Genomic DNA, 15,825 nt, shown 5'->3' on the forward strand with positions numbered 1-15,825 from the left:
TGTTAGACACTTTTATCCAAAGAGACTTACATACTCAATACTGTGGGACAATCCCCACATTTGGGATGAAGTGTCTCAGGGACACAACGACATGCTGACTGCAGTGGGGTTTGAACCTGTGCTCCCTTGATCCCCACACCAACGCTCTACCCACTGCGCCACACGCCTCCCATGTACCCCGTTCTCCTCGGCTGTAATACTACCATATTATTTCTGTTTGAGTTTTTTAAGGTCGCACCACAATCATTCATCCAAACTACAAACCCTGTGAGCCAGAGGAAGTTAAATGGTGATGAATTTCACAATAAATAACCAGAAATGATAAATCCTCGGCGGTCTGCGGAGTGTCCGACTGTGGCGTAAAGATAAGGGTCGTTATGAAGAGAGAGAGACAGACATATGAGAGGAGATAAGAGTGAATCACGGCTCTGACTGGAAGGTTGTAAAACCACAGAGACGGAAACAGCGAGTAGATTTTCATATTACAATTACGTTCAATCTAATATTTAATATGTATAAATAATATCCTGCTATATTTTCTTACTGTATATGTGTAATTCAACTTATATATTTTCTCTATATAGCCATGTCTAGTCTTTTGATGCTGCTGCAACCCAAACATTCCCCACATTGGGATCAATAAAGTATTTCTTCTTCTCTCATGATCTTATATAAATGAAGTCTCAAACGACGACTCGGATCAGATCTTCTTCTCTGCCGCCCCTTTATTTCCATCCTTTCTTCCTCCGCCTCTGGAGCTGTGTGCGTGTGTTACGGCTGAATGCGTTCTGCTGAAGGACCTCAGGGGAGGAAGCACTGTTTGGAAAATCATGCAAGATGGGAAGCCAACAGGAGACGCTCAAGCAGTGGCATTAGTCACATTGTTTATGATCAAATGTTGTAAAAAATGACCCTGAGATCATTCGGTGCTTCCTCTCAGGAACTCTGAGTGTTCTAGGGAGAGCACAAGCTGCAGGGTGAGACCTTCAGAGCACTGAAGGAAGGAAGCAGAGAAACTGCCAGGATGTAGAAACAGATCTGAGGAAGACGTAGTGTAGGGCTGTGCAAATTAATCGTATTTTAATCGCAATTACGATTTTGGCCTGCCACAATTACAAAAACAACATAATCGAAAAAAACGATTATTTTGCTTTGCTTAGGTTGTGACAGTGCAACATATTGGATCTAATTAATTTGTATTTATCATATTTATATATGTTTAGTAGCTTGTTGAAGTGCGCTCCAAAATATTTGTTGATCTTGTTTATTGGTATTTATTATTTTTGATATTATTTATTTAAATGTAAATATAATGTATCATTTTATTTATTTTTGTATTGGTTTTTCAGTTGAATTATACGTTCAGGGTAATCAACAGTTAAAAAGATACTGGTCACATTATTATTTGTATTTGTTTTAAAGTTCAATAAATGGATGTTTTCAAAGTCAATGAATAATCGTATTTAATAATCGTGATATCAATTATTGACCCAAATAATCGTGATTATGATTTTTGCCATAATCGCACAGCCCTAACGTAGTGTGTGTTTGCTAGCCTGGTGTTTACCCCTGTGCTAGGCTAACGGTTAGCGCTGCCTTACAATGCATTCTGCTGTGACAGAAAGATTACAATCTGATCTAATACAAGTATCTAAAGTATACAGAGCCTTAATGGGCCATTCTGCATGATAAGGACTTTTGTTACTTAAAGTATATTTGAATGCCATTACTTGTGCACTTTTACTGAAGCTCTTCCTTGTAGCTGAGTATCTGTACACTGAAGCATTTCTGCTTTACCTATATCTGAGTCACTCTTCCACCTCTGCTCCTGCATCAACAGAGCTGACACTTTCTGTGTGTGTGTGTGTGTGTGTGTGTGTGTGTGTGTGTGTGTGTGTGTATGTGTATGTGTATGTGTGTGTGTGTGTGTGTGTGTGTGTGTGTGTGTGTGTGTGTGTGTGTGTGTCGCCAGTCATGCCAAGCAGGCCTGAGTGAGCAGCTGACGAAGCACCACTTGATTAATTATTGAGAGACCCCTAACCTGCCTCTGCTAGCATGTCAGCTAGCAACAGCAAACATGTAACACACACACACATTCAGTGTATGTACTGTCACACACACACACACACACACACACACACACACTCATGCAGTCACACAGGCCCCTGGGAGGGGGGGTCAGCGTCTTAAGCCGGATGCCTGATGAACCTCGGAGGGATTTGAGAGGAAGAAGCCGTATTCCCACTCTGACGCACACACACACACACACACACACACACACACACACACACACAGTGAGGATAAACGCTGCATGTATGGTTAACTACACCACACACTAGCGCTGTGCAATTAATCGTATTTTAATCGCAATTACGATTTTGGCCTGCCACAATTACGAAAACAACATAATCGAAAAAAACGATTATTTTGTTTTGCTCGGTTGTGACAGTGCACTGCAACATATTTGATCTCATTGATTTGTATTTATCATATTTATATATGTTTAGTAGCTTGTTGAAGTGCGCTCCAAAATATTTGTTGATCTTGTTCATTGGTATTTATTATTTTGATATTATTTATTTAAATGTAAATATATATTTATCATTTATTTAATCATTTTTGTATTGGTTTTTCAGTTGAATTATACGTTCAGGGTAATCAACAGTTAAAAAGATACTGTTCAAATTATTATTTGTATTTGTTTAAAAGTTCAATAAATTGATTTTTTCAAAGTCAATGAATAATCGTGTTTAATAATCATGATATCAATTATTGACCAAAGTAATCGTGATTAGGATTTTTGCCATAATCGCACAGCCCTAACACACACACACACACACACACACACACACACACACACTCTTAGCCCTCATGGACCCTGGTGCAGCAGCACAGTGAACAGTCGGTCGGCACCATATAGAAAAAAGTGATTTAGTTTTTATGCAACATATTTTGGGAGATGGGGAAATGTATGCAAGGTATGCAACATAAAGTGTGTGTGTGTGTGTGTGTGTGTGTGTGTGTGTGTGTGTGTGTGTGTGTGTGTGTGTGTGTGTGTGTGTGTGTGTGTGTGTGTGTGTGTGTGTGTGTGTGTGTCCAGTATGCAGTGACAGCAGGACAGGTGAGTCACTGCAGATGAACACACACTGCAGCACCGACATCACGACACACCTCTCTCTCTCTCTCACACACAGTCTCTCTCTCTCTCTCTTTCCTTCTCTCTCCTTCTCTCTCCTTCTCTCTCCTTCTCTCTCCTCTCTCTCTCCCAGGTGGATCTTGTTATGTATACACCTGTGTGTCTGCTGTCTAACTAACGCTGGGATGCATGAGGTCTCACCAACAGACTGACGCCTGCCGGGTTACAGCGTGGTGCATGATGACGTACTTTGGGATCTCTCCATTGGATATTGGATTATTGCACAAACATGCAAACGTTAAGATGCTTACAGGTTCTATTCAGCTGGATAATCTCCACTTACTAACACTTTATGATTTCTGAAGTAAGAAGCGTTCCTGCAGCACCCATCCTCTTTTCAAAGCAGTCCCTTCAGCCAGGTTTCTACAGAAGTCTATCATCTAATGAAGGAGTAACCTTCCTTTATTTAACCTCCACCTTTTGCTCCTAAATATCTCCAAAGCACTATCCACGCATCAACTGAGAAAAGCATGTGTCCCTTTCTACGCAGGACAGAGAGTCAGCCATGCAGAGCTAATGAAGGACTTTAAGCTCCAAATGTGACACACATTATATTCATGTGCTTTTTGACTTCAATCTTTAAAAACCTAACAATAGTTTCCGTCTGTGCTCAGAGAAGCTTTGTGACTTCCGATCCAGAATTAGACGGGATCACCTGACACCTGAGGATGAGAGCGGAGCGCCTGCTGCGTACGTAGAAGCGTCACACACACACACACACACACACACACACACACACACACACACACACACACACACACACACACACACACACACACACACACACACACACACACACACACACACACACACACACACACACACACACACACCACACACACACACACACACCACACACACACACACACACACACACACACACACACACACACACACACACACACACACACACACACACACACAGAGTTACAGGATGAAGTGCTGACTGACAGTCCGCTGCAGTAATGGCTAAGCTTTATTAAGTTTTCCGTTAGGTTTTCGTGTAGGCGTCGTTAATTAAAGTTATTAACCCTGGAGAGCTGATTACTCGATAACAAAATGTGACCCGGGGGCAGAGGAGGAGGAGGAGGAGGAGGAGGAGGAGGAGGAGGAGAAGGAGGAGGAGGAGGAGAAGGAGAAGGCTGTGTGGGAACAATGTGTTCTAATCAGGAATGTTTCCACCAACTGTCTTATTTAAGTGTTGTGTCCTTATCACACCCCTCAAATTAAGTGTTCATTTAAGGGGTTTGCAAGAACACACAGTTCCCACTCCTGAGAACCAAAGGGGCTAAAATGCCGCCCCAATTTCCGGTTTTAAGACTCCTTCCTGCACCACTTGGATGTTTACTGACAACAGAATCAAAATACCCTTAAGGAGCATCTTTATCAGACATGACTGAGCTGGATTATTTACAACCAAAAACACGTTCAAAAAACCATTGACTTCCAGACAAAGAACCAGGATGTGGTCAAAGTACTAATTTCAGGGTTTTAGGACTCATTCCTGCACCACTACACTATATGTGGAGTTTGACCAGTTTTACAGAAGAACAGTGAAGGATGACACCAGTACAACTTTCTCTACTTCCAAACTCAAAGTAAACTTGAGAAAAAGACCCTATATTTCAAATCACACGGTGTACTGACAGCCCAACGGGGATCATACTGGTTTCCAAAATGAAAGCCCAACAAGTTGGAATTCCACTGCATTGACACCGCCTTTCCCCTGCGATTCATATTTGGATCCTTAACAACATGCAAGGATAACATAAGCACATATCTGAAAGGACACGGTGTACTGAGAGGTGAATGTGTGCCTTATCTCTCGTTGAACTTGAGTCTGACTTTCTCTTGGACAGTGATGTTGCCTAACGGCTTCACTCAGAGCTAAAGCCATATTCTACCAGGTTACCAGTTGTGTCCGGTTACAGAAGTGGTGACTGACGTTAAGTCGGTCTGAGTCGAAGCCTCTGCGGGGATCCAGTCAATGATTAGCATGGAAATAGCTCCGAGGATCCACCTGCCCTCGGACTCTCTGAACGTCCAGACAGAGACTTTTGAACACTAAATATGAGCTGTTTCTCTCAGATCAGCTGACTGTGACTGGTTTGGACTCGACTGACTCAAATGATTGACAAACACTTGGTTTTTTCTGCTCTGCTGGACATGAAAAGAGATTGGATTCATTTCACCGATAAAGGATTAGATTTGCTATCTTTTATCCCAACGTAGCAGCATGGCATATAGGTGTTTCCTTTGTTTAAAAGTTGCACGAAAAGGGGACAGGAAGTGGTCCCGTGCTGACTCATTTCTGGGTTTAAGGACTCATTCCTGCACCTCTCTATTCGGCATATATGTTTTCACTTTGTTTAAAAGTTGCACAAACACGTTAATGATTCTTAACACAACAGGATTGTGTGCAATATGTGCAATATATATATATTTGTGTAAGCATGCTTCTTTGTTAATATGAAGCTGTTATGGGCTCTTTTCTTGCTGTAACAAATGCACATTTATTCTGATTCTGAGGAAACAGAAACCCATTGGTTAACAGACCAGGGGACAGGAACACGCTGACTCATCTCTGGCGTTTAAGGACTCATTCCTGCACCTCTCTATAAGGGCAGTGCACTGTATTTATATCAAAGAGTGAAGCATCGGCTCATTTCTGACGCCTCAACGAGCTGTGATTACGTTAGAAAACATCTGATCTGATCCTCATGAAGTGTCCTGGTTCTTATACTGACACAGGAGGGGATTTGATGTTCATGTTAACAGGACGAGGAATGGGTTAGCGAACAGATGCATCACACAGTCCTCTTGACCTTGTCAGAAACTGGGTCAAGGTGACCATTATATTTACTGGTTAGCAGGAACGTCACAACAAATCACACGGAGAGACAGACAGGGATCATCCTGGTTTCCAAAATGAAGGCATTGGAATTTCACTGCATTGACACTGACTTTCCCCCGTCCTGTGATTCATATTTGGATCCTTGAAAAATGTGCAAGGGCTGCAGAAATAATCAGAATTCAGTTCAAATATGAATGTGGAATATTCGACTAAAGGTAAAATATTCTGGAATAGATATTGTGGTGTTTTTCCGAGACGTCCCCCCGTCTACAAACGATATTTTAACAGACTTTTACAAATAAAAACATTTCAATATATTCTTTAATAAAAAATGATCCTTCCCTCTGCAGTATCAGTCAAAAGAACACTGTCATCGATATAGGGCTGAATGACACATAGGTTGAATAGATATTTTACTATAAACTATACTTTTGAAGGCCACATCAAATGTTATGTAATGTGCATTTTCATGAATAATGTTGGCTACAGTTTATCAGTCAAAAGAATCCTACTTTAAATGTAATGCAGAAAGAGGCTGCATGTAAACACATTGTTTGTATTACGTATTAAACAACAATCACAACGTTACATAAGAGCCTCTGACATGCAGAAAGCACAGATTAATAATGTGTGAACGGGACGTTACTGTATGTGTGTGTAGGAATCACACACACAGAGGAGGAAGCGGTCACATGGTAAGAGGGGGGGGGTGGGTAGAGGAGGGAGGGGCTGTACGTCACTATCAACGTCACTGTAACGCCTCCTTTCCTCCTCTCCTCTCCTCTCCCCTCCCTCCCTTCACTACGACTCACATGACTGCAGCAGCTCTGTTCTGTAACTCCAGTCACGAGGATGGAGTAATATTACAATAACCAGCCAGCAGGGGCACACACACACACACACACACACACACACACACACACACACACACACACACACAGTGGAGTAAAAGGCAGAGTGTAGCACTAATAACCCTGAGTAAATATTAACTTATTAACATGTCGTAGGGTAGATAAGCTTATCGGACTGAAGAAAGAATTCAAGCTGAGATTCTGAGAGAGATTTCTTCCTGTGTTTCTGCCTCAGGGACTTTGCAGCAATCCAGCTTCATATTATATATAGAATATATATATAAAGAGCATGCATGCTATATGGGATGCAATGCTCCTTGTATTGTATGTATCTCTAGTTGCACTACTTTAATGTGTGTCCAATTGCCAAAGCAGTGCATACAATGGAACAACTCTACATGTTTGGCTGCATTTGTTCACAAAAATAACCTGTTCTAGACTCCCAAGTTCAAGTTCATCTTAATGACATGTCGTATTTTTAAGTGTTGATCAAATTGCTGCACAGCCACAATAAGAATGACTCAAATATGAAGATTATTCTGCTTTTTCTCAAATTGTTATCGTAACAAATGTAAAGAATAATGTGTTTAAGGCTTAAAAAGCATTTCAAATGACACACACTTGGAGTATGAGGAGCTGGGATGGAAATGTTCTGCTTTATTCTGACATTTTATAACCTAAACAACTCATTGATAACAATTTGTATAAATATATATGTGGTAGATTTTGATGCATTTCCTCTCCTGCAGTTCCCTCTAACATGACATACACTTGGATTATGAGGAGCTTGGATGGCATTTTTTCACTATATTCTGACATTTAATATTAATTTGTTATGTCACTATGTAGTATATTATATTGCATGATACTACAATATGCATATTTATTGTTCGATCCTTTATTTTTTGCAGATTTTTTATCTCCCCATACATTCCCTCTCCGTCAGTGCATCTGTATGAGGAGGCTGCAGGTTATAAATAGCTCACGTCTCTCTGGATCCTCCACACAGTGAATTAACTGCTGAAACTGCCAATCAGCTGTGACAGACCCCCCCACACACACACACTCATACAGTAACCCCCCCACTCTATAACACCGTCAGATGACCGTGCAATCACAGCAATAACAATCATCACGACGCAATGTGACGTCACTGTGTGATGCAGTAACACTAGGGAGGGGGGGTTCGTGTTTTACGTCATTGTAAAATGTATTGATGCACGGTAACTCTGCAAAGGGGGGGGGGGCGGGTGGTGGAGATTAAATCTGACAGGTTCCCATCTATCGGGTGGGAATTTGCGTTTTTGCGCAAAAGCCCCTGTAGAAATCCTCTAATTTAACGTTTCCTTCCAAATACGATGCAAAATACATCATGGTGAACAGCAAACTGGTTCTAGGTATTAAATATGTTCCCATGAACCATTCGGCTCACACTTCAGGTGCAGGGAAACACATAATTGAGATGTAATGGCCACTTCTATAAATGGTAAAGCACCTCCTCCCTGTGCTCTTGAGCAGCAGCTTATTCTGGGATTAACAGCAGAGCCAGGTTTAAAAGTTCACATATTGCTTTAATTAAGTCCTGCTTGGGGTACTGATAGTATCCCGAATTAAAGTGAACATCCCATTCATTCATTTAGAAAATAAAATGCATGCTTAATGTGGTAAATACATAGTAATAGAGAAGGAATCCTAAAAATGCATGGATTGGGTACGCAGTTTGGCGTATGCACGGAAATCGGTGTAAAATCACCTTCAAAGCACCTAGCGTGGGTTTATTATAGACAGTATGTCGTCACCATTCCCCCTTCACACACACACACACATCCACACATCCCAAGAATCAGTGTCTTTACAGCAAGTTCCACATCCACACGTTTTGTAACCGTTGTCTAACGATTACGCAAACGGTTATGAAAGCGTAAAACTGCGCCAACTTTTTCAGCTGACCCCTTAAAATCCACTGTCTCTTTTTCCATCCCATTGCATTGCAGAACATGATGTGATAAATGGACAATTTGTGAGGAAATGACAGGAATAATAATAATAATAATAGGTGTTCCAAGTTAAAAAGCGCAGCAGATCTCCAGCACTGAGGCTCAGGGTTAAGCTCTCACTGCAGCTTACATACCGGAGTGGATACATAACATGACACCGGTGTATCCAACTCGAATACACACTTTTATTAACACACCAGCATCGATCCATTCAAAACACAATATCCCCTGAATCAAGCATGCCCTACATGTGTTTTCTCTGCCGGGTTTCAGTGCCCAGAGCCCGCCTTTAAACCCTGGAAAGGCACAATAATGAGATCAAATCATAATAATGCTTTAAGGCTAAATCCATGCGTTCAGACGCGCACCACGTGGCCATGTCACTGAAATGAAAACTTCCCTGAAGAATGCGTCAAAAGTTTCCAAAGCGCCCTCTGCATACCAAGTAATGTGTGTGTGCGCTGCGAAACACACACTACACCACACACACACATACAAAACACGTAAAAAATCCGGCAAAAAAATCCTCTCACTGAATATTTCCCGAGGACATTTCCTTCCAGAAAACACGTGAAAGCCAAACGTCAAGATACAGTACACACAGACACACGCACGCACAGGGACGCACACACCGGGGTGATGCTGCCTGACAAGCCGGGGAAAGGCACCCATCTGCCGGGTAAATCTTGCGCCATAGTCGGCGACACGTAAAACTGGAACCCCGGGTGCAAAGCCCCGGTTCTGGTGTTTCCAGAGAGTCCCGGGTCTTACCTGGCTGCCGGAGGTTTCTGTCAGGTAACTGAAGACAAAGGACGAGAGTTCCTCATCTAATAGTGGAGCGCAGTCCGCCATCTTCTAGTGAATGAAGAGCGGAGGAGCCAGAGAGCCGGGTATAGAGAGGAGGAGGAGCGGCAGGGAGGAAGGTGGCCGGCAGGGGGCGCGTCTGTTTACAAACCTGGAGACATGCGGCTCCTCAAAGGGGGTTCCGGGGGGTCCGCGGACCTCCAGGGGTCAGAGGCCCCGGGGGGTCCCAGAGCAAAGTGAGGAGGCATTGAAGTTAATGGGGATGGAGTAAAGTGTGGTGAAAACATGCCGACAGATTCAAGATGTTTGTATAGTCAGATGCTCAGCAGCTACAGAGGAGAAATGGCAATGACATTCTTCTGACCTGAGCTCCTCCTACAATGAAACATGTATAATAAAATACAAAAAACTAAATTAAAATAGTGCAAGAAGTCTACATGTAAATAGAATATGGGATATGTACAAGAAAATAATAAGAAATTAAATAATGTAAATTAAGACACAATTAAATATGGTTTATTAGGTGATTACAGACAATTAAAAAAAATAAGTATATAAAAAATATAATTAATAAATATTCAATGATACATATATCTAAGTCATTTAAACAATTTAAACAAAATATGAAAGATGAATTTGAACGATAATAAATAATTAAAAAAGAAAGTTTAAATAATATATCAAATATAAATAAAGTACTATTTATTAATAAACATTTTCCCCCAAAACTCTGCGGTTCACAAAAAAGATTAATCATAATAATTAATTTAATATACATTTTCAAAAATGTATGATCGTAATCAGGTTTACATATTTGATATTGTGTACATCAGTTCACATTTTCTTTACAGTAGTTGTTATAGATTTTTGAAGTAACTTTCCCAACCCAGATGATATCTCAATCTGACTTCTTAGTGCTCTCATCTATTCTCACAATATCATTAGCATCAAATCACATCATGCACCAACATTATTTCATGATGCAATCTAAACCTTTATTGTAGGATTTTATGAGATTATTTTCTGGTATCGCATTACAAGGTTCAACAATTGCGGCGACACCGAGAAAATCAAGCATTATAACACACACACACACACACACACACACGCACACACACACACACACACACACACACACACACACACACACGCACACACACACACACAGAGAACACACACACTGACAGGCTGATTGCATTGTTATCACTGCATTGCAGCACAGTGTGTCTGTAAGTAATGGTCTTAACTGCGTGTGTGTGTGTGTGTGTGTGTGTGTGTGTGTGTGTGTGTGTGTGTGTGTGTGTGTGTGTGCGTGTGCATGTGTGTGTTTGATGCTGCCTTCAGGTGCTGTAAATGTGAGTGGTCAGGTGCACATGAGCCGCCCTGCAGAGAAATGTGAGTGAAACATGGTAATAGAATGATGATGAGGTGATGAAGATGATAACACGCTCTGTTAAAGATGGCCTCCATGCAGAGAGACCAGGGGTGTTTCTCAATGTCGAGGAAGGATGCTCCAGAGCCACTATTTCAAGGATGCTACGTCATCGAGTCCCGCCGAAGGACTGTTCCAATGTCCAGGCTCCTTGGAATTCTACCGAGGCCGGCGTCCTTTGTTGCGGGACATTTCGAGGCTGCACATGTGTATCCTCCGCGGTCTTAAAATCCCCACAATGCTTTGCGCACGGACCAATTTCCAAAATCTTTGGCGAAAATTGCGCTCCATTTAAGGCGGGGCCTCTCATATGACGCACACCTGCACACCTGTTAGCCTGTTCCACCAATCTTCGTTTTCCGAGGCTTGCCTCCCTTCTGAAGGACCTGACTCGGAAGACATGTCCTACCAAAGAAGCGTCCTCGACATTGAGAAACACCCCAGTAAAGCTAATGGTTATTTCCCAGAGTTCATAGCAGCATTAACTGGGAGGGTTAAAGCTGCAGACGCTGCAAAGGATAGACGTTCAATCAGGGCCGCCGCTTGCGAACAGGCAAGGCAGGCAACTGCTTGGGGCCCCGGACCAGAAGGGGCCCCCAAAGAAGGTAGATTAAGAAGGTCCACAGCAACGACAACATGACACACCCTTTAATTTACTGCAACGACATGTCGGGAAACCCCCTCAAGGCGGCCTCATGCATAGCGCGCCATTATCTTAAGTGTCTTTGCCTTGCTCCGCTCGGGGGGGGGGGGGGCGGTGTCGGCTGTGCGTGGTGATGAAAAGCTGGTTCGAGGGGCCCCCAGTGAATGTTTGCCTAGGGCCCCCACAGACTCGGCACTGCGTTCAATTTATTTAATGAACGTTTGGATGTCTCTAAATACATGAGTCTGCATTGTTATTGTTTCATCTATTGTTGTTCAGATTAGTTTTTATTGTACATTAGCTCTGATGCATTTTAATTTAAATTACAGTCGTTTTGTGTGTGTCATTATTATACTACAACAAAAGTGCAATATAAATATATACAAATACTACTTTAAATGTAAGAAATATGTATAAGGTTACTGCAATTAAAAAGAAATCTTCACCATGTGTGTCAATATTTTCTATTCTTTGAGATCAACATGACAGCGGATCAAACCCCTTTCAGACGATGATAGAGAGCGAATAAGGAATACAAATAATGTGCAAAATCAGTTATATTTTTTTACGACAGAAGCCATAAATACCAGCTTTCTGCAGCACATGAAGGCAGCATTAACCTGTGTTTACATACCTGCAGCTCATACCTGTCTCTCACGTGTTTAAAACCCTCCTCTCAGCTCCATGTGTCGTCATTAAGGTAAAAAAAAGATAAAGAAACCTGAAGCAGCTGTTCTCTCCTCTGATTGGTCGATACGAGGTGAAGTCCCGGCCAAGGATGAGTTCACTTTGCCTGGGGCGTCACACACTCATACATGCAGATTATTACACTGTGTATGGGGAATAAACACACACACACACACATACACACACACACACACACACACACACACACACACACACACACACACACACACACACACACACACACTCAAACCAGAGGTATTAATGCATGCTTTTATTACCTGTATTTCATTCTTATTTTTATCCCTATTTTATTTATTTATTTTATTCTTGTTTCACTCAGTCCAGTGTTTTTACTCCTTGGATAACCTGTGAGGAAACGTAGCGTTAGTTAGTATCTGTTTCTGGTTCATAAAGCACCTGTTCCAAACCTTTGTGCTTGAAACAGGTGTATGAATAAAGTTTGATTGTCCCCTCAGTAAAACGTTGACCTCAGACTGTTTGAGTGTCTGCAGCCTGAGGACGGGACATTATTGAAATGTCACTGAGAGTGCGTGGAAGCTGCTGAAACACACACATCTTCTCCACTTACAGTTAATAATGGTATGGGGCTGATGGTATCAGCCCCAGGGTCCTGAGGACCTGTGCACGCCAGCTGGCTCCTGTTCTCCAGTATCTATTCAACCTGAGCCTGCACTTGGAGACCATCCCGGTGCTGTGGAAGACATCATGCGTTGTTCCGGTCCCTAAAAAGACAACTCCTTCTGGGCTCAATGACTATCGCCCTGTAGCACTCACATCTCATGTGATGAAGGTGCTTGAGAGACTGGTCTTGGCCCATCTCAGACCGCAGGTGAGATCATTCCTTGACCCTCTGCAATTTGCCTACCAGCCTCACCTGGGGGTGGACGATGCCATTATTTACCTGCTGCAGCGTGCTCACTCATACCTGAATGGATCGGGTTGCACTGTGAGAATCACCTTTTTTGATTTCTCCAGTGCATTCAACACGATCCAGCCTCGGCTACTGAGTGACAAGCTGCAGGCTATGAGGGTAAACTCGTCCACCATCTCCTGGATTACCAACTACCTCACGGACAGACCACAGTACGTCCGGCTGGGCAGTGTGCTGTCTGATGTGGTGGTTGGTAGTATTGGAGCCCCACAGGGGACTGTGCTGTCTCCTTTCCTGTTCACCTTATACACCTCTGACTTTCTATACAACTCAGAGTCATGCCACCTGCAGAAGTTTTCGGATGACTCTGCAGTGGTAGGGTGTATAAGGGATGGACGGGAGGAGGAGTACAGAGCGCTGGTGGGTGATTTTGTTGAGTGGACTGGAAGAAATCATCTGCTTTTGAATGTGGCCAAGACCAGAGAGATGGTCATTGATTTCAGGAGGAAGAGGACATCTCCTCCTCTGCCCCTGTGCATTCTGGGAGAGGATGTGGCAGTTGTGGAGGTCTACAAGTACCTGGGAGTGCACTTAGACAATGGGCTGAACTGGAGGATCAACACTGACGCTGTGTACAAGAAGGGGATGAGCAGACTCTATTTTCTGAGGAAGCTGAGATCCTTCAACGTATGCAGTAAGATGCTGGAGATCTTCTATCAGTCTGTTGTGGCTAGTGCACTCTTCTTTGCTGCGGTCTGCTGGGGGGGCAGCATCAGAGCCGGTGACACCAGCAGGATCAATAAACTGATCAGGAAAGCTGGGTCAGTCATCGGCATCAAGCTGGAACCCTTTGAAGCTGTGGTGGAGAGGAGGACACTGAACAGGCTGTTGTCCATCATGGATAACCCCACCCATCCTCTCCACCTGCAGCTGGACAGTCAACGGAGCTCCTTCTCCTACAGACTGCTGCAGCTCCCCTGTCTCAAGGACAGATACTGGAAAACATTCCTGCCCACTGCAATAACTCTGTACAACAAATCACCTCTGGCTGGAAGAGAACTCTCTGCTCCATAGTTTCTCTAGAAATAAAACCACCTTGTACATTTTACTCACACATAATCTGTTTCATATTTAATACTCCATAATTCCATATATTTTGAATATATATATATTTGTATATTTGTATATATATATATATATATATATATATATAATATCTGTATGTATATTTTGTATTTTGACATGTATATTTTATATTTTATTTTATATTTTATTTTATTTTATTTCTATTCTTGTATATTTTGTTTTATTGTAAAATGCCTTTTATGCTGCTGTAACAAAAACAATTTCCCAATTTGGGATCAATAAAGTACGATCTATCTATCTATCTATCTTAAGACGGGGGATTGTTTTTAATGCTGGTGTTGGGCTGCAGCTCAGTCTGTTATCATCCTGTTTCTGTCACATGTTGGGTTTATGTTTAAGTTGTGTGTACTGAGAGATAACTGAATTAAAAGTAGTTGTTTGTGGTCAGGAGGGCTTTTGGTACTTTAACTATATTTTGATGCTAATACTTTTCTACTTTCACTTGAGTAACATTTTTAGTGCAGGACTTTTGCTGTAACAGAGTATTCCTTCACTCTGGTACTTCTACTTTTAATCAAGTACAAGACCTGAGTACTTCTACTTTTACTCAAGCACAAGATCTGAGTACTTCTACTTTTACTCAAGTACAAGATCTGAGTACTTCTACTTTTACTCAAGTACAAGATCTGAGTACTTCTACTTTTACTCAAGTACAAGATCTGAGTACTTCTACTTTTACTGAAGAACAAGATCTGAGTACTTCTACTTTTACTCAAGTACAAGATCTGAGTACTTCTACTTTTACTCAAGTACAATATCTGAGTACTTCTACTTTTACTCAAGTACAAGATCTAAGTACTTCTACTTTTACTCAAGAACAAGATCTGAGTACTTCTACTTTTACTCAAGTACAAGATCTGAGTACTTCTACTTTTACTGAAGAACAAGATCTGAGTACTTCTACTTTTACTCAAGTACAAGATCTGAGTACTTCTACTTTTACTCAAGTACAAGATCTGAGTACTTCTACTTTTACTCAAGTACAAGATCTGAGTACTTCTACTTTTACTCAAGTACAAGATCTAAGTACTTCTACTTTTACTCAAGAACAAGATCTGAGTACTTCTACTTTTACTCAAGTACAAGATCTGAGTACTTCTACTTTTACTCAAGTACCAGATCTGAGTACTTCTACTTTTACTCAAGTACAAGATCTGAGTACTTCTACTTTTACTCAAGTACAAGATCTGAGTACTTCTACTTTTACTCAAGTACCAGATCTGAGTACTTCTACTTTTACTCAAGTACAAGATCTGAGTACTTCTACTTTTACTCAAGTACAAGATCTGAGTACTTTTTCCACCTCTGGTTAGCTTGTTAAGT

The 15,825-nt window shown here is 41.8% G+C and overlaps 1 protein-coding gene across 2 annotated transcripts in view; it reads right to left on the bottom strand.

Annotated features, from left to right (window-relative positions):
• ppargc1b (peroxisome proliferator-activated receptor gamma, coactivator 1 beta) overlaps positions 1-9,750 on the bottom strand; it is a 73,844-nt gene extending 64,094 nt beyond the window's left edge. For both annotated transcript variants that reach the window (XM_034135416.1, XM_034135415.1), the window contains exon 1: positions 9,670-9,750. In XM_034135416.1, the coding sequence (XP_033991307.1) occupies positions 9,670-9,750 (81 nt within the window). The remainder of the gene's footprint in view (positions 1-9,669) is intronic.
• Positions 9,751-15,825: the final 6,075 nt, after the last annotated feature.

The sequence above is a fragment of the Trematomus bernacchii genome, unplaced genomic scaffold, assembly GCF_902827165.1.
Source record: "Trematomus bernacchii unplaced genomic scaffold, fTreBer1.1, whole genome shotgun sequence".
Classification (NCBI taxonomy): Eukaryota; Metazoa; Chordata; class Actinopteri; order Perciformes; family Nototheniidae; genus Trematomus; species Trematomus bernacchii.